We start from the raw sequence: 18,799 nt of genomic DNA on the forward strand, positions 1-18,799 counted from the left end.
GATTATTTAAGGGAAAAAACAACACATAGAAGACTACGTGCTCTTACTTTGAAAAGCGGAAATGGCGTCACCAGCAGGTGACCCAAGTCGATTTTGGTTCAGACTGGCGGAAAGTTTGTTTCAAAACTTCATGTGCGTAAAATTGAAATCCACAAGCATACAATTGAGATCCACAAATTCAAACTCTCTGTTTGAAAGTTGTAAATGTTAGGAAGATATTCACAAATGGTTTTCATTTAATGCTAAATGAATTGAATGTATTTACGGATCATTTTTTATTTGTGGAATTTGTTTGTGTATTTGGAAAATTCGTTTTATATTTGCAAGGTATTTTTGTGATTTAGCAAATTAGTTTTTTGTATTTGTGGAAGGTGTTTTATATCCAGAGTTTACACATTTACACATGGATTGTCGATCTGCTCACACAAACAATACTGAACAAATCTACCTCCATAGTATACCAACAAAGTACAGTATGTAACTGGTATCTAGTGCTTCAACATTTTTGAGGAAGTGACAACATACATGAGAATTTGCCATTGACAAAATTTATTTCCAGTGTTTCAGGAGTCTGTGCACACCCCTCTCACAATTAGAGGAACACAGCATTGGTACAAATGGTCCAGCTCAATGAAGTGTTTCCTCCTGCAGGGACCTCTCTCCACAGAGAAGTACCCGGCTGCCCACACCCACATAGGCCTCACGAGCAACCTCATCTCACAATACTGTACTTAATCCTGCAATCTGATGGAAATGTAAAGCAGCTAAAACATGGCATTTGTATGTACATTTAACTTACTTATTTTACAAGGAATATTTAAAATTCAAGTTCTGTTAAAATCAAAAAAATGAAAAACAGGAGGAGAAAAAAAAAAGTATAAAACATGTTAAGACCAGAGTGGAATGCCTAAGGAATGGAAGCTCGGCATTTTGTTACATTACCTGTAGAATGACTGAGAGTCGACAATAAAAATGTCATTCACAGTAACATCTTCGTGTATATAAACAAAGACAATATGGCACCCTTAACATTTCATTGTGAGGCACTTCCTATTGTGAAGAAACATGATTTTTTTCTGATGTGATTACCCATTTTCTTTTTCTTTCTCTTTGCCTAACAGATGTGTGAACCACAAACACTAAAACACAGCATAACACTTGCATCAGAGGGATGTTGTTCACTGCTCTTTAAACCACATAGCTGGGATGAATAATAACTCTTGGTTTCCATTTGCATAACTCCAGTGTCTCCTTGTCACCCTTGTACCTTTGGAAAGGCCCCTTTGACGGCAGAGCGCTTGTAAGCAGTCCACACACAGGCTGTACCAAAAACACAATTCAAGTACACAGAAAAATAGGGATATGTACACTTTAGAATGAAACACAAGCATCTAAAGCTTTTAGTCAGTATTACAGCAAGCATGTCTGTACATTCTTCATTTGGTTACTGAGAGACTCACTGACTTTGAACATCATAACTTTCTTTACACAAAAATAATTCCTCTGCAATACTAAAAATCTTTTTTACTACTTCCTATTCATCCTAGAAGTCAGTTCATCCTTAAAGCCACTTAGCTAAACCTTTATAACAATCTTAACTGTGTTCACACCTTCTTGCACATACTTCACAGACTCATTGTTTCATGAGCAACAGGTCCTCTCAATCTTCAGCATAACAGGGATTTGTAGGAGGGAGGAAGTCCTCCTGCTGACCCATCCCAAAGTCATTTGTCATTAAAAAAAAAAGAAAAAAGAATGAAATTAAAAATGGTATAAACAATATTTTGTTCCATGCCTTATATGTGAGCAAGATCAACGATCCCTGTGTGCAGTAATCTTCTTTTCACAAGCACACACACCACTTACAGACACACACTCCAGACATTTTTTTTTGTGCAACATGCTCATTCACTAACATTGGTCACACAACAGACATTACACTGACAGACTCCCACGTAAGTACACATCTCACAGATGAATAACACACACAGTCACACACGTCCAATACTTCTCACAGGTACTGATAGAATCGTGAATGGACCACCTGGGAACCAGTGAGTTTATGTGGGTGAGCGGTGGCCGAAAGGCTCAGATTTTTGCTTGGGGGGGTGTCCCCATTCAACACCTCAGCTGGACGATGTGGGAGTTCAGAAGAGGACGAGGCTCCGAAGTTTTGGGAGTTTGGGCTGCACAGCCCCCCCTGCTGTTCAGGAAAGTCCAGGCTGACCTCAGGATTGCTTGTGCGGTGGCGCTCGCGGGCAATCCAGTCCCCGATGGAGAAGTCCTGAGAGCTGCACTTCGGCTTCAGTCGGTCCACAGCTGACAGCTCCGACCGAGAGCCTGAACCAATGCCAATCTGCTGCGGCCAGTCTCCCAAAACAGACAGCTCTGCAAAGTCCCTCTGACCGCCCATCGTGTGTCTGCGTCTGATGTTCTTCTTCTTACTGCGGCCCTCTGGGGACCGGCTCCTCTGGCTGCCCACGCCGAACATGTCATCCACAGACATTCGCAGACGCACCTTTAGTCGGTCAGTGATCTTCAGCTTCCATGCAGGCTCCGTCTTATCCAGCTCACTACGAGACGAGGAGCTGAGGCTGCCAGTTGAACGGCCTTTAACTGACCCCAAAACACGTGACAGTCTGTTGGAATCTTTATCGCTCCGAGCTCCATCCAGCGAGGACTCACTGTCGGTTTTCTGTTGGGCAGCTTTCTTTCTGGAGAGTGTATCACATTCGATGAGTCTGTGGGAGGGGAGAGGTCGTGGAGCGTCTTGCAGTTCTCTCTGATCAGCTTTCCCGACAGTAAACACAGACAGGTCGCTCTCGCTGTCCGTCTCCATTGGCCTTCCCTCGCTGATGAGTTCACTTCTCTCATCGTCTGCATCATCTCCACCCCGGCTTTCGGCCACAGACTGCACTTCAGGACTGAGGGTGCTGAGCTCAGCTCCAGTCAGGAACGTCATGGAGGAGGTGGTGGAGTAGTCGGAGGTGATGGAGCAAACCTCTGCTCCCAGCCCGCAGGGGCCCGCTTCTGGCCCCAGAGCCACCATCCTGCCGCGCCTCACTCTGGGCACCGAAGCCTGAGAGCTGGTGCTGTTCATCGTACCGAGGTCGGACACTGTGTCGTCGTAGTTGGAGGGCGGGTCTGACAGAGAGGACTGGTGAGCCATCGGCATGCGGTAGCTGAGATTTGGGGAATGTGTGGGTGAGGCATAGGGGGAGCCAGTTTGAAGGGTGGAGGAAATGTGCTCTGGAGGCAGGGGGGGAGAGGGCTGCGACATCAGGCTGCTGGAGAGAGACTCTTTCCTGTTGGTTTTGTCCAGCTGCTCCTCTGAGCTGTTTCTATGCTTCTCTTTCTCACTGGCTTCATCCGTCTCCTCCTCCTCCTCCTCCTCGGTCCGGCTGTCTGGGGACCACAGAGGCTGCTGCTGAGTCTCCTCCGGGAGCTCCTTCTTGGGGAACACAGCGTCCAGGTCATCGTCTGAACTGCTTGGATGAGCTTTGTCCTTGGGCTTCTTACGTTTACGGCTTGCAAAGAAGGAGGAGCGCAGCATCTCTTTGCTACACTGATCCTTCCCTGACCCCCACAAGCCCTGCTGAGACAGAACGAAAATAGCTTTAAAAGACTCATCAACGCAAAACGGAAGAATTAAAAAAAAACAGCAAAGACAGAGGAATGAATGTGACCCTTAATGAAACAAGAGGACCATACCTTTGATTTGGAGGAGTCACTACATGCTGAATCTGCATTAAAGAGAAGAGAATCATTAGTAAAAGTCTGTCACCTCTGCAACTTGTTGAAAACAGTCAACAAGATAAAGAAACAGAAGAGGCAGATTAAATGTTTCTTCAGAGTGAAACTGACGGACACGATGATAGTAATGAGAGCAGCTTGATGAGAGCAGATGACACATTTTCGGCTCAGAGAGAGAGAGAGAGAGAGAGAGAGAGAGAGAGAGAGAAACAGGACAACGAGTAACCACACTAAGCAGTATATGGAAAAGTGGACAAAGCAGCAGAAGAGGCCTGAGATGAAGGATGATGAGAGGAAAGGAAGTGAAAACCCGGCAGTAAACCAAGACACAAAAAGCAGCTCATGCTCATGTATCGATGGAACGACGGCACATCACAGACAAACACGCCAGTCACAGAGCATCACATGTAGCCACCAACCAGCTGTGGGCATTCTTTCCCAACTCAAAGACGTCACAGAGGAGAGGGAGTGATGACTGACTGAGAGGGGCCTGAGCTGAACAGATCAGTGAGTGTGTCGTGGTAGATACAGCTGCCGCAGGCAAGCCGTAGTATGACAGACAGATTGCTCTTTCTCCAAGCTAGATAAACTCCTGTGGTGCCCTTTAACTTGTAGCCCGTCATTCTCAGCAACATAAAAGGCAAAACAAAGAGTTCACAAAATTTTCTTTTCTCACTTTTCAAAAGAAGAAAACACTCAACCTGCAGCTAATAAAAACAAGCAGACAAATAGCCCTTTTCAACCAAATAGTTTCAGGAACTATGGAACCACAGGAACTAAATTCAGGAACTCAAAGTCCCCTTTGGCCACTTGTGTTTACTTTCCACAGCATCTGAGGATCTGTGAAGATTAGGCAAATCAGATGGATGACGAATTACAATATGACAGCAGTGTTTGAGGAGCAATTTTCACACTTGACAAAACAACACTGAGTCATTGTGTTCTTTGAGTTTACTGAGGCTCTGATATTTAAATGGATGTAATGAAGACCTGCAGAGATGAAAAAAGAGACTGAAAACTCCAGACCATCTCTTCTAAAAGTAGGTGATCTGTTGAGTGTTTAATGGTTGTATATCTGTGCTTCAAAATGTGACCATGATAAACATTCAGCAAACTTTTTTGTTGGGAAATCGCAACATTTGTTTGGAACGTCAGACAAATGTCCAAACTTCATCCTTATACTGTTACAAGTGGGATCCAGAGCTTCCCTATTGTGTGAATGAAGCTGTAAGGCAAGTTGCATGAGCTGTGAGGTTGGCCAATCAACGATCTTAAGCACTGGTAACTCGCTCTGTTGTTCCTGGCCCATTAGAAAGTACTACTCTTGGAAGAAGAAACTGAATTTAGTCGAATCAAATTGTAGGTAAAATTCCTGAAGTTCCTGGGCTCCTGAAAGAGTTCCTGTAGTGGAAATGGGCTATTGAAGATATAATTTAGGTTCAAAATGTGTGTATCAGTGTATATAGCTCTGAGTTGGGTAGGGAGACTGTGATAGACATGTCAGTGATTGATGTAGGTGCTGTACATTATGTGACAGTAGGAGATGAGGAGGTATGTGGCAGTGTTTGTGTGTAGCTGACAATGTGACGTATTTTAATGTTGAATGACAACAAAGATTTTGAAATAAGGACATCACGGACGACAAACCAAACAAAAACACACAAGAGGAGGCACTTGAAAGTTAAAAAAAACTACCTGTTGCGGCAAATACTAGCACAGCTACCTGCTTGGAGCCCCGTCCTCTGCTATGTGTGCCCCTGCATCAGTCACTACATAACTTATCGGTCTGGGACGTGGTTGTATGTGTGGTTTTGCTGTTGTGTAAACGGATGTGTGCTGGGGAACATCCAGCTCAGTCCCACCACTACGACCCCACCCTCAGACATCATGACACATTATGCCACATGACCGGGAGAGAACCTGAGGTTGACCGTACCATGCTACTTGTCCTTGCGATCAGCTTAAGAGACAACAAGAGACAGCAGAAGGGCTTTCAGAGAAAGTACAGCAGCATCGCTCTGTATCCCCTCAATTTAGGGTATTGGTTTAAATATGAGACGTGCACACCACAGGAAAAATGACAAACATCGACTTCTCTTTCTTTCTTTTTTATCTTTTTTCCTCCTTTCGCCCAAATTTAAAAGAGCTGCGGGTTTCTGCAGACTAGGCAGCTACACTGGGCACAACACTCGTCCTTCTTCCTACAGTCCCAGCTGTCCATCACTGACAAAACAGAGTCCATCAGTGACATCATCGAGTGATAGACGCCGCCCACTTGGCCTGTGTCAAGATTGGGTAATGTGTGAGTGCTGGACAGGGATAAGGGAGAAAAACAACACACTACACACAGAAGGGCAGAGGTCAGAAGGGTTAAAACTTCCATCGTTTTTTTTTGTTTGTTAGATTTTCTTTGGGAAAGAACATGCCGGGATTATGTGAGAGACGAGGAGGAGGGGAAGAAAAGAACTGAAAGAAAAGGAGTCGTCGTCTCAACACAGGTAAAGCACAGGGAGAAAAAATGACTTGAGCAAGAGAAAATAAAGAGTAAAGCAAAGAAATGAACAAAAATAAAACTTGAGGACAATTTTATCTCTTTGGGCAAAAAAACGTCAACATCCAAACAAAACAGACTTTTATCCAAAAATAGATAAATTAATAAAAAAAAAAAAAAAAAAAAAAAAAGGCTGAACATACTACAAGGTATTTTTCAACAATTTTCCAATGGTTAAAAAGTATTGATTGAAAAATTACTGAAAAAGCTTGCTTTAACAGAAACACAAATAAAACTCGGCAGACTTGTTTTTGCTCAAAGCATCTAAAATTAAGGAAAACAGGCATGATGCTCTTCATCTTAGCATAAACGACTGAGACACAGCTAACATTTAATTTTATAAGTAAATAAGTCTATACAACACATTTTTTTCACTTTTATCTACTGTGTTAATGACAATTATATACAGTATTGCTGTCATGGTAAAATATTTTCTGTGGTGATGGTGGAGGACTGAGTCCTTAGAGAAAAATCCCAGTTTGTTACCTGAGACTTCGCCTGGTGATGGTGCCGTCCGTCCAATGTTGGAGAGCAGGTGGTCGATATTGGGCACAGGCTGAGACTGCACTGTGCTTTCCTGCTCAGCTGTGGTCTGGAGCAACACATGCAGGGAATAACAGAGAGACCAGAAGGAAGATAAATGACTGCACACAATACATATTTGGGGGGAAAGAGAGAATAACCACAAATAGGGCATAAAGTTGCAATTTATTAAAAGCTGCACTAATCGATCAACTGGACAGATTCATTAAATGATTTAGCTGTCAAAGGGAAAAATATCTGGCTGTCTGGCGGTCTAGTTGCTAAATGTATATGTCTGCCGTTTGGTGCTACATAGGCAGCGTACACTGGGTTCATTAGAGCTTCGTCACTGAAAGGATGGAAGCTAAGAGGGAACCAAAAGTTGTGAGGTGGAAATCCAAAAACAATGAGCTTAACAATGCTAAAATGCTCTGGACTCTGCAGAGTTTGTGATATTTGTCTGAGAGTTAAGAAATACAAGCAACGCCTTTCACCTCATTCACATTACACATAGTCATTTGAGCCATTGCTCATTCAAAAATACTGATTAGTGCAGCTTTGAATGGCCATATGTATAAACTAAACGTCTAGAGATTAGGCATCTATGATAAACATGAATGAAAATGGAAGAAAATGAATTGCCACATACAACAGGGTCCTCATCACCGTCATCAGTGAAGAACCAGTCGTATTGCTGGATTAGATTCTCAACTATCTTGCACTGGTCCGGCATGTGATTGACCATGTTGGTCATGTTGTCCTCAGAGGTTCTGACCAGCGTAGGACCAAACACTATTGCCAGGTTACGAGGCTCCATCTAAACAGATGAGTTTAAAAGAAATCAGACGTAATGAAATAATCCTCAAAGGGATACTGGATTTACATGGGAGAGGAGGTAATGATATTAACACAGACAGATCCTGTTAACAGTTGTACCTTGTTCTTTTCACAGTTGTCAGAAACCTTCTTGAGATGAGCACAGAGGAATTTCAGAGTTTCATAGTGATGAACAGGTAATTCATGGATCTGCAAGAATTGACATTAATGAACAGAGTTTCAGAGTTAATGGTATGCCTAACTGTAATGCTATAAATGCTTCTCATTTTAGATTTTTACTCACCAGCTTCTTAAGCTCCTTTAATCTCTCCACTGAGTCTTCGGTTCTGTTGGCTTCAATGAAATCAGCATACTTTTCTGTTAAATAAAACAGAATTGTTTTTTTTACATACTGTAGTCTTTGTTGGGAAGTTTATTGTACTAATTTTCAGCAACATTACAAGATTTTACCATTTGTAAACAGAGGGTCTGGAAGTTTTCGGAAAAAGGACTTTAGTAAGCTACTGATGACATTAAGGTCCCGCCATTTCTGCAGAGAAGTAAAAGATCGAGACAGCATTATAAGCAGTCCTTACTGTACAAATCAATCACTGCTAAAAGATGCTGTCAGTCAATAAAGTGGCACACTGTACTGTGCATCCCAACTGTCAGTCACTCACGTCTTCCTGGATGTCGATGTCAGTCATGCCTTTGCTGTTGAGCTCCTCCTGCATGCTGGAGATGGCGGCATTGTTCCCAGGGACCCTGTATATCCCTGTGTACTCCAGACCTCGCTCCTCCACCACTTTACAGCACACCTCCACGATCAGAGGAACAAACTGCACAGCACACAGCAGAAACACATTACATATGACAAATCAATATGTTAAATCTGAAATTTTTACAGGAACCTACATACTGTGTGAACAAGCACTGATGTGAAGTGCATGGAGTTATGTGTCATATACCTCACTGTCTCCTACAGTTAAAGTGAGCTACCCTTGCAAGAAATAACAACCACTGTCGCTGACAAGTTGATGCAAAAATCTATATTTCATGTGTTTGGAAACAACATGCTACTCACATCATCTGAATGCTAAACTACACAGCATTTTCTCTAAAATACATAAAGAAAGATGGAGACTCACCCTGTTTATCAGGGCAGGTGGACAGTCATCAAGCCGCACCCCGAATGTGACGCCAGCTGGGGTCTTTTTTTCAAAGGGCTTCCTCATGATCCCTGCGATACCAATTTTCCAAGCACCTCTGTCCCTCGGTGGACTGGAGTCATCTAACAAGGTATACATTTACATATATAACTTAGCCAAATGAGACTAGAAAGGTCATCTAACCACACTAAAAGGAACTGGTATCTACCTTTCAGCACCTTCCGCTCCTCTCCTGTTTTGGGTGAATGGGGGCTGTGAATCTTGCCGTCTGTTTTACCTCCCAGGAAGGCTTGTTTGATGCTAAGGGACTGGCGGGAGGTTTTGGGGGAAGGTTCAGACCTGCTGCTGGGCGCACTGATCCACACAAATGGCAAAAATACACATAAAGAAATATCAACATTGGGTTGGCATCAAATTAAACTAGGTAGATATGTGGCTGAGTACTGCGGATAAGCCCTGGGGAACAATGTGTAATCCAGCATACCTCATCATATTGTATTCTCTGATCTTTCGACTGATCAGGTCCTGGCTTGTTACAGTATCATTCTGTAATGACAGAAATATATAGTTAGGAAAGTCTAAGACATAAAGTTCAAATGAATTGCAGGTTAATTGGGATTTTTATTTCTAATATAACTTTCTAAATTATTACTTGACATTCCCTGTAAATCTAACAAAATTGTTTTCTTGAGATACATGAACACAAATCCTTAAACATTTCAGTAATCACTGCAGATCTAAAAACAATCAGGCAATCAGGAAGTAGTCACTTGTTTGACATACTGGCTGACAAACAGACCAGGACCAAGCCCAAAGATAAAAACAAAAGGCAAACTGCAGACAGGCCAATAATTTTAGAAATTACATCAGTTTGCCTTCAGGGCTAGGCATCCAGCTATCTTCTTCACCCAAGAGAGAATATAAAACATTATCAACTTTACCAATATGTCCAAAGACAAGTCTGCCTATACTGTATAGCCTTGCAGCAGTATGACTCACAGCATGGTCTGATGTTAAGAGGTATATTATCAGTGAAGTCTTAATATGTACACTAAATTTCCAAAACATTTCGAATCTTACCTAATCACATGCTGCCAGACATCTATCTCAGATACCAGAGTGAATTATTGCCAGAAGATATCAGCTAACGAGGCCTTGCTGAAAGGCAGCTCACTGATAGGCTCTCTGTCTAAAATGGAATTTCCCCCTCACACCCCAAGAAGTGCCACCTGCTTTTTTGTTCTGCCAGAATAGAGCAAGTTTCCAATGACACCTTATTTCACCTTTTGTTAGGCATTTTAATAAATAAAGGCTATAATCCTCTCCACATCACTGACACAGTCATTGTATTTAACTCAAAAACAGACTTTGGTTCTCTTTGTTATTAACCTGATGGGAGTGCCTGTTTTTTCTTTCAAAACTATAGTGAAGTCTGGTTTAAATGTTCTTGTTTTTCCTGTCACTGTAAGCAACTGACCACAAGTGCTAAGCTCTGCCCTGATGACAATTTACTGGATGGAATGATGACAAAACCCAGAGGGGTTACAGTCCTTTTGGATTTTAGGACTTCTGACAAATGTCTTCAAATATCTGCAGTCCCTATTCATTTGAGTTGGGGGAGAGCTGGAGGTGATGTGCAGTAGTAATCTTGACTTGGATACTCAGGTAAGCAGACAACGTGAGTCTTACTAAAACTCACCTCTTCATCTGGGTTACTGTTTTCCTGAATGACTCTGATCCAGGTCAGCATGTCGTCCCTCCCTTCTGCCTGGAACAAATACTCGCAGTCTGAAGTGGTTAGTCGCAGCACATTCTTGCGTCTTGTATCGCTATAGGAGATGTCAATCAGACAGGCCTTGATGCTGATTCGTAGTGGGTCCTCGTCAGATTGTGACGAAGCATGAGACAGAGCATCCTTCCTGTCTCTGTAGAGGGTCAGGGTGTGACCTTGTAAAACACCATACATCTGCTTCCATGATCTCATTCCTCCACTAACACGCTGCAGAGACAGAGAGAGACAGAGGAAGAGAAATACTTATATACACATCAAAACATTAATGATATGTATGGCTGGTAAATGGAGACATGACTGTACATGCATACCTTATTTTTATCTGTACTAAGCTGCCTAAAGTGCAGCAACCCTTCTTTGGAAGAATCAGCAAAGATGTCTGAAGAAGAATCCCTTCGAGATCCAGAATCCCCCGATGATTTATGTCCGTCCAGAGCCTGCAAGTGTGACAGATTGTGACGTGAAAAGTGGGGAGATTGAGAGACAAAGACAACAGGAAACAAAGATCTCTCCAAGTGGACTCAGGTGGATTTCACGGTTACATGGTCACCAAGAAACCCTAATATCAAAAATTTTTATCATTTGTGTCTCAAAACACTTCCCAAGGAAGCCAGTGAAGGTAAATTTGAGAGAGGAAAAGAAAGTTGGGATGTTCAGATTGTTCATAAAATATTTCAATTTACAGTTGGCTATCTTCTGGCTTCTATATTTAGGACAATCTTCTAGTGTTACAGCCAGATTTTTATTTACACACATGTGAAGAGGTGGCTATGTGGTCAATACACATGCATTTCAATGCCAGGTAAAACAATACCACTGTCACAAAGTACAAAAAACAATGGCATCAATATATGTGAAGACTAGAAAGGAATTCTGAGCTCTATAATGACATAAGAAAAGGGGACACGTTGTGAATAATCCTATAGTTTCTCACCTTTCTCAGGCCCCTGAGACTGGGCATATGCTTACTGGAAGATCTCCTAAAGATGTAGAAGAACAACAGAGAAAAGCTGATTTCAAGTCAGAAAGACAAGACCACACAGACTCATAACTCGATAAAAAGGATAAAAGATTTTAAAAAAAGAGAGCACTGATCTAGTACTGGACATATGCACTCACCCTCTGCCCTCCTCCTGGTAGTTATCTAGACCTTCATCGTAGGATTTTGACCGCTCTGTTTTGCTACCTGATTCAGACTCCAGCAAAGCACTTCTCAGGGACTCTATACAGGGTTAAGAAATAGGAAATTATGCCAAGTTATGAGTGTAAATGAGGGTCACATTAAGCTCCCAGAGGTGGCTTGCCTGTTTAGCTGTGGTCTAAAGAACAATTAAAGAAAACCGGTCAAATATAATATTTCAACAATAACACCATACAGTGAGTTAAGATGATTCATCTGTATTTACTGAGCGTATGAAGGTGGGAGTGCCCAAATAAATGAATTTAAAGACTACATAACACTAAACCCAAAATTCCAAAAGCTACAGGTAAAATTATTAGTTGATTGAAAGATAATCTGTGACAATTTTTTGTGTAATCATTTAGGCAGTTTCATGGAACAAAATAAAACAACCAAAAATGCCAATGACTTGTATAGTGTTCACTCTGTGCCAAGCCTTGACTCACATATCCTTCACCCAACCAACCCAATAATGTTTACCTTGGTCATGTGATAGCTGACGTCGAATGGTGGGGCAAGGTGAGCCTGGACTGGAGGGACCTGTAGCTATGGATGGTGCAACAGATATCACGGCAGAGGGTGGAATAGGAGCGGCCTCCCGGTCGACGCTGGGGCTGACTGGCTCATCTAATGATAATAAAACATTCAGTCTGAGCACAGAGTTGATATATAACTTGTGTCAAAGACGTAACTATATTACATTTGTGACGGGTGTGTTTGTCAAACTAAGCAGTATTATATTTCCATATAGAGTGTCTCATTAAGAGAAGAAAATTCAGGCCTGCTGTTTTAGGACATCTTTATATCATCTGTGAGAACAATTAAAAAACAGTCTTTCTGTGACTCCCATGGCTAACATGCCACAACACAGCTGAGAGTGGGAACAGATCATTTTATGACATGATTTTTTGAGAGAGGGAAGTTCTTTACTCTTGAGTACCGCCCACTCCTGGCACTTCAAGCCAGAAACAGCTCAGAGTACAAAGCTGCTCTCTGCAGCCGAAGGGCATTTGGAGCTAAATTTGAAAGCAACTGTCCTAATTCCAGCCTGTACCCAACTTTGAAATGGGGCAAGGCAAAAGGATGTCACCAATTCCCTAAAAGGCGTGTTTGGCTACCTTACTTAAATTATGTCCATCACTCACAAACATTATTTAGTGGTAACAACTTCAAAGTCTTCCATCTCTATCGACTCTCTCCAAAAATACAAGATGACCAGTTTCCTCCGCTGTAGTCAGCACACATCCAAGTCAATAACATACCCAAAGGGTTTAAACTCAAATACATGCAGTGAACTTTTACGTAAGAGGCACAAGTATATCACAAAGAAAAACACTGGTTTCTTCAGCTGCAGGTTTGACGCTCACACTGACAGGCCTTACATCAGGCAGCCTGGTACAGCAACACCTAAAGGGTACTATCCCAGGCCCAGACTGTTTGTCAGTAACATTCGTTCAAGTGTTCAAGACATGCTCACTTTCTTCATCTGTGAAATGAATCTAAAAAGAGACTGTAAAGCTATAAACATGTATCATAATTAACAAGCAAGGGCCAAATCCCAGGTACACAGCAAAATAGAGCAAGATCATGTCTGTAGATTAGATAAATAAAATGATGATTTGGGTTTAAGGACCAAATGACCTCACGCGACTAAGGCCCAGACCAGTGGGCTTTCAAACAGGTCATTGATGGAGGCCCAGCGATGGTGCTCAATCAGGGCACTGTTCTCCTGGGACAGGGCACCAGTCCCAGAATGGTGGTGTTGCGGCATCATCGCTGTCACTGCATGCTTTGTCTGCACCTGGACTGTTCGGCCTCCTTAACAACCAACATTACACAGACTTCTGAAGGAACAACAGAAACACTGTTGGGAAACCACAAGTGTGGTGACCTCACTGATACTAAATATACTGTACATCTAAGTTGAAACTGTCATTTCCTAAATTCAAGACCATAAACTCAGATCATAAATTTAGTATTTTGTTTAGAGACTTACATGACCTAGAGTTAGGAAAGGTGCAATAAGCATAACTTCAAAAAGCTTAATAAATCCTTGATGAGCACATGGGCACTGACAAGGCTCAGCTTAACAAGATGTTCACACAAAAACACCTGCACTGGCTCACAACTGAGGGTATTCCTCCAGTCTACTCCCATTTAAATGAACAAATAGTAATTAAAATATTGAAAAACAACTCTTAGTATAATGCAATACAAATCAACATCACAGCCTCCAGGACACCGCAAACACAGGTACAATTTCAGAAAATGACGAAGTGATTAGCCGCAGCACCTCCACAGGAACTCCAGAAGACTACTGATTAGAGTAGCAAGTCCTTTGAGCTGGAGTTCAAAAGAATCGAATCATAATCTTCTAGCTGAATTCTCTCTGGGAGGGAGAGCTTGTTGTTAGTCATTGCTACCTGCAGATCCTGTCTCATTGTTCCTGTATTATTGTGAAATATCCCTAATTTTCTTGAAATTTCTTGCCAGTTAAAACCCTAATTCATAAATACTTCAAGTAATGCTGATTCTGCAGGTTTAAGTTGTCCTTAAGACTTACTAAAAAAATTTAAGAAAGTACAATATGCAGTAAGGCCATTTCCAATCCAGCCTCTAAACCTGCTGTCATATTTACAGGGTATGAAGCCAGGGTCACAGGCAAACCATTTGAAGATTTCGACCTCGCCCTTCAGGTGGTGCCATTTAATTATCTCTTTCCATATCTTTTGGGAGTTACTCATCATAGGGTTGTTGGGATCTGAAAGACAGACTGTATAACTTTTAGCTGGTGTACCTATTATAAACTGGCAACTGAGTATAGATTGAAAGTCTAAGATTTATAGAAGTGAACCGGTCTCTGAAGATCTACCTCTGAGATTGTGAATTAATTATCTTGCAACATATGTGAGATTTATCTTACATTGAACCAATACTGAACGGCTATAAAAAAGACCCAAATTTAACTCGAAAACAAACTTCTCTCCCATGGGTCAAACTAAAAGCTTCCAGATCTGATGCTGCCTGTGACCTAGTTCCTCCATACAGTCTACCTGCAAAGTACAAAATGTTTCCTTTATGTCCTTTCCAAAACAAAAGTAGATCAGCTATCAGAGACGGGTTACCTAAGTTAGAACCAAAGCAATATGCTGACTTGGGGCTTTAAGTTTCTTTGTGCAATCAGGAACTGACCATGTCTCTGAAGAATCAGGCTAACATTACAGAAGTAACGCTAAGACTACAAAAAATTAACAAACAAAAATTAACTATGAATAACAGGATATCAACTCTTACAAAGCCCACAGTTTTTCTACATTAATTGGTATCATGGAGAGATTGGTAGTGATAGACACCCAAACATATATAATACATATATGAAGAGTGGCAGATCGCGTAGGAGTGAGACGATACAGAGACATATGTACATAAAATATTTCACACATTTTCTGACAGTAAATCTCAAACAAGAAATCTAAAGAGCCTACCCCCCCATCTGATACGCAGTTTAGCCTCCAGCAATGTAACTATAGCAATGTTCTCATCAAGGCACGCCAATAAACAGAGTTCCTATTAATTATGAATATTTCTCACTGCTGAACTGATTACAACAGATTCTCTATAACAAGCCTGAACATACTGAAAATCTTGGCAGTAAAAGTCCGACCACATTTAGAAATGTGTCTGGTGCCGTTTCCAAAAATCTGACACAAAGCAACTAAAAGCAAAAACATTCTGATAACCTCTCAAAGGTATGAGTTAAAACATTTTTTGGATTCTGCTCTGCAAAACACTTTTTATGTAGATGGTGAGACAGTCGTTTTTGAGATGACAACTAATTAATCACCAGGAAATGCATTATGGGACTACTGAAGCATAATGCAATCCATTCAGAATTCAATATATTCCAAAAGGCTTAAGCCATCCTTTACTCTGCCCCAGTTAAGCCAAACATCCCACACAACCTCTCTGAATGCCACATAACCCAATTAATAATATCTTCCCAGGAAGATTAGTTTATTTGTGAACATCTTCCCAGCACTATATACATACACCAATGATATGCTGAATCAAATTAACAATGAAACTATGAGATCTACAGGCTCCACAGTCAGTTTTTCATCCATCTATTTTAAACTGATTTCCATTAGCATCTATGGTGGAAGCCCTTTAATTAGCTACAGTGGTAGCTCTACCAGTCTGCCTCATGTTACTACTGCCTGCTGTCGTTGCCATGGCAACGTGGGCCGACAAGGCTTACAACTGATTATTCTCTTACCGATGAATGGAATGGAGTCCAGAGACTCATCCAGGTTGCTGGAGCAGGAGGTGTGACGTTGTTCCCCAAGGCGGCGTATGTGTATCTCTCGACGTGCATCGTTGGGAAGCCAGCATGCCACCACATCTGCTGTGGAATCTGTTCCTTCGTCGTTTACAGCTAGGATGTAGGAAGGGTGTCGCAGGGGGCTGGGGTTCTTTCCAGAGGGGGGCTTCTCCCTTAGAACCACTCCCGTCTCTGTTGGGCTTCGCCCATTGACCTGACTCTGGGAGTCTGGGTGAGGAGGTTTGAGGATGATAGGCCTCTGCGGCATCTGTTTTGGGGTGGAGCATGAAGATGACCTGTGTCCTACCAATGCTGCATCTCTGCTTGCCTCTACAGGCAGCATGGTTTCTGCCCACATCCTGCTCTGGCCTTGTTGGGTAGTGTGGCCTGAGAGGTTTCCTTTGACTGAAACTCTTGGATCAGCAAACGAATGTTCAGCACTTGTGCTCTTTCCAAAATGTGAGGGTCTGTCTGAGAGCATGGGTGAGGAGCGGGTCTGAAGAGAGTCTGGTCCTTTAGAGTAGAGAGGAGGGTTAGGTGCCCCCCTCATCCCACCGCTGTATCCAACAGAAGGCCTGTGGAGCATGGCGTGTCTGGGGATAGACTGTCTGCTGGGCCTTGTACCTTGGTCTGCCCTTCCATATCCTCCTCTCCTTTCACTGATTCGAGCGAGCTCTGCAGTTTCAACATAGTCTATGGAGTGTGCCCGGGCTTTGTGCACTAGGCCGTCTTGGGATACGCTTCGAGGGGCCCAGTTCCTGGCATGACCCATCCTCTCTGCACCGCTCATGCGGTCCTGCGAGGCACTGCGTGGAGCAATCTGAAAGTGCGGTGGAGGTCCTTGGTATGACCGTTCGTGGGAGGTACTCCTTCGCCGTATCCCCTTAGGGCCCCAGTCTCCCCGGGGAATGTGATGAGTAGCACTAAAGGTGGTCTGACTGGCAGCTCGCAAACTGTCCAGTCTCTCCTGGATAGTCCGACTACCATGGGAATGGATTCCTTTGTTGTCAATGTACTCCCTGTATGTCTGGTAAGTGCGCCAATCAATGTTTTGATGGTTGCCTGGGTAGTGAGGTGCCTGACCTCCATATGGAACTATCCCTGGACCACTGTGGTAGACATCAGCCTTTCGAGGGTGAGGGTACTGGGCCAGTGACCCAGGTCTCCCCCTGACAAAGACAGGGTCCATGTAATCTATCCTGTGAGATGGACCCATGCGCCCCAGATGGGCTGCATCAGGAGGAACCACCACAGTCCTCACACTGTCGTTGCGCATGCACACTGCCATCTGGCTTTTTGGATATGACTGAGGAGGAGGAGGAGGAGGAGGAGACGGGGGCACGGTGATCTCCTTGCGGTATCCATGGTCAGGAGCTGATGTTGGCCCTCGGCAGACCTGCCCCGCTGAGTCTGTCGCCTGGGCCATGCCCGTAGGCTTACAGTCTACTCTGGGGTAGCATACTGGGGGTGGATCAGGAATGTGACAGGCATTTCCGCTGTAGCTGCTTTCGCCACGGAGGTAGGCATCCTGGGAGTAGGCCTAAGGACAGAGCAACAAAGCAGTGTTATAATAGATATAGTACAAACTGCATTTGCAAGCGTGTGTAAAATTCAGCATTGTGCTACTAGATGCTTACAGAGAAGTCAAGTGTGATATTACAAATGCTACTGGATGCATGTGTGTGGGCAGCGCATGTTGCAATATGAGTGTGCGGAGGCGTTAGCAGTTCAGGGGTGTCAGTGGTCTTCATCTGCTCCTTATCTAGAGTTCTCATGGCTATGTTCACTGATCCATTGCTGATGATAGTACACCTTATAAACCAAAAAATATTTTCACTAACACAGACTTAAGATGGTCCTTCATGATAAGATTTTTGTGGTACAGTCTTTCTCAAATATTGCTGCTGTGTTCTCCAAACAGTTTTTTGCTATTAAACAACTGTGATTTTGAATATGAAGGAAAAAAAGATTAATCTACAGAAGACAAATACCTACTACAACGGCAAAGACCGTTGACCATAGATAAATGTGGAAAGGTGTTTATTAGTACCAAACTCAATATGTAGCCTGTACTGTGACAGTCTCAGCAAAGATTGTGTAACAATCATTACACAGGTTAGAAATGGCAATGAAGTAATTAACAATCAACATATCTGAACAAACATGATAACATAAAAATGGACATAAATGCGGACCGGTACTCAGTGTTTCCATTTACCCACCTCAGACTGACGGACTGTTACCATCTCTCTGTAGGGTACTCATAAAATCCTTTTTGATGAATACAAAATTAAGGCTAGAGCTTCTTCCAATCCATAAGATATGTGTTTGTAAGGCTCACTACATGTATCGGCTTTGCTCATAACAGACTGTACATACAACAAGTAAGAAACGTGTAAAGGTATGAGGACTTTGATCCTCTCTACAACCTGGTGTCAAATTACAATCTTACATAAAACTGTGTGCAGCTGTGATTAGTGCCAGGCTCTGTCCCTCCCTTTGTAAGCATGAGGAGAGTTCAGAGGTCACTGCCCTTTATCATACTAATAACATATGGCACGGAGGATGAAGAGGGGCGAGGCTTCACTGAGATGCCAGCGGGATGCCAGCTCGAGTGCTCAATCTAACAGGTACCGCAGACACAGTGCATCGGCCATTTCTAGTCTACACATTTGATCCACCAACACAGAGCTCA

General features: G+C 42.8%; 1 protein-coding gene across 4 annotated transcripts in view; it reads right to left on the reverse strand.

Annotated features, from left to right (window-relative positions):
- Positions 1-530: 530 nt before the first annotated feature.
- The window catches only part of arhgap21b (Rho GTPase activating protein 21b), a 37,543-nt gene continuing 19,274 nt past the window's right edge, over positions 531-18,799 (reverse strand). For 2 of the 4 annotated variants that reach the window (XM_056391314.1, XM_056391317.1), the window contains 17 exons: positions 16,060-17,644; positions 12,264-12,410; positions 11,723-11,825; positions 11,538-11,583; positions 10,915-11,040; positions 10,511-10,810; positions 9,296-9,357; positions 9,020-9,165; positions 8,791-8,933; positions 8,323-8,481; positions 8,114-8,192; positions 7,947-8,020; positions 7,763-7,852; positions 7,476-7,643; positions 6,791-6,896; positions 3,712-3,743; positions 531-3,595 (listed from right to left, as the gene is read on the reverse strand). In XM_056391314.1, the coding sequence (XP_056247289.1) occupies positions 2,012-3,595; positions 3,712-3,743; positions 6,791-6,896; positions 7,476-7,643; positions 7,763-7,852; positions 7,947-8,020; positions 8,114-8,192; positions 8,323-8,481; positions 8,791-8,933; positions 9,020-9,165; positions 9,296-9,357; positions 10,511-10,810; positions 10,915-11,040; positions 11,538-11,583; positions 11,723-11,825; positions 12,264-12,410; positions 16,060-17,644 (4,950 nt within the window). In that variant the 3' untranslated portion in view covers positions 531-2,011. Of the gene's footprint in view, positions 3,596-3,711; positions 3,744-6,790; positions 6,897-7,475; positions 7,644-7,762; positions 7,853-7,946; positions 8,021-8,113; positions 8,193-8,322; positions 8,482-8,790; positions 8,934-9,019; positions 9,166-9,295; positions 9,358-10,510; positions 10,811-10,914; positions 11,041-11,537; positions 11,584-11,722; positions 11,826-12,263; positions 12,411-16,059; positions 17,645-18,326; positions 18,449-18,799 lie in introns of those variants that run through there. The other 2 variants (XM_056391316.1, XM_056391315.1) reach the window with 2 other exon arrangements.

This window comes from Seriola aureovittata, chromosome 12 (assembly GCF_021018895.1).
Source record: "Seriola aureovittata isolate HTS-2021-v1 ecotype China chromosome 12, ASM2101889v1, whole genome shotgun sequence".
Taxonomy (NCBI): domain Eukaryota; kingdom Metazoa; phylum Chordata; class Actinopteri; order Carangiformes; family Carangidae; genus Seriola; species Seriola aureovittata.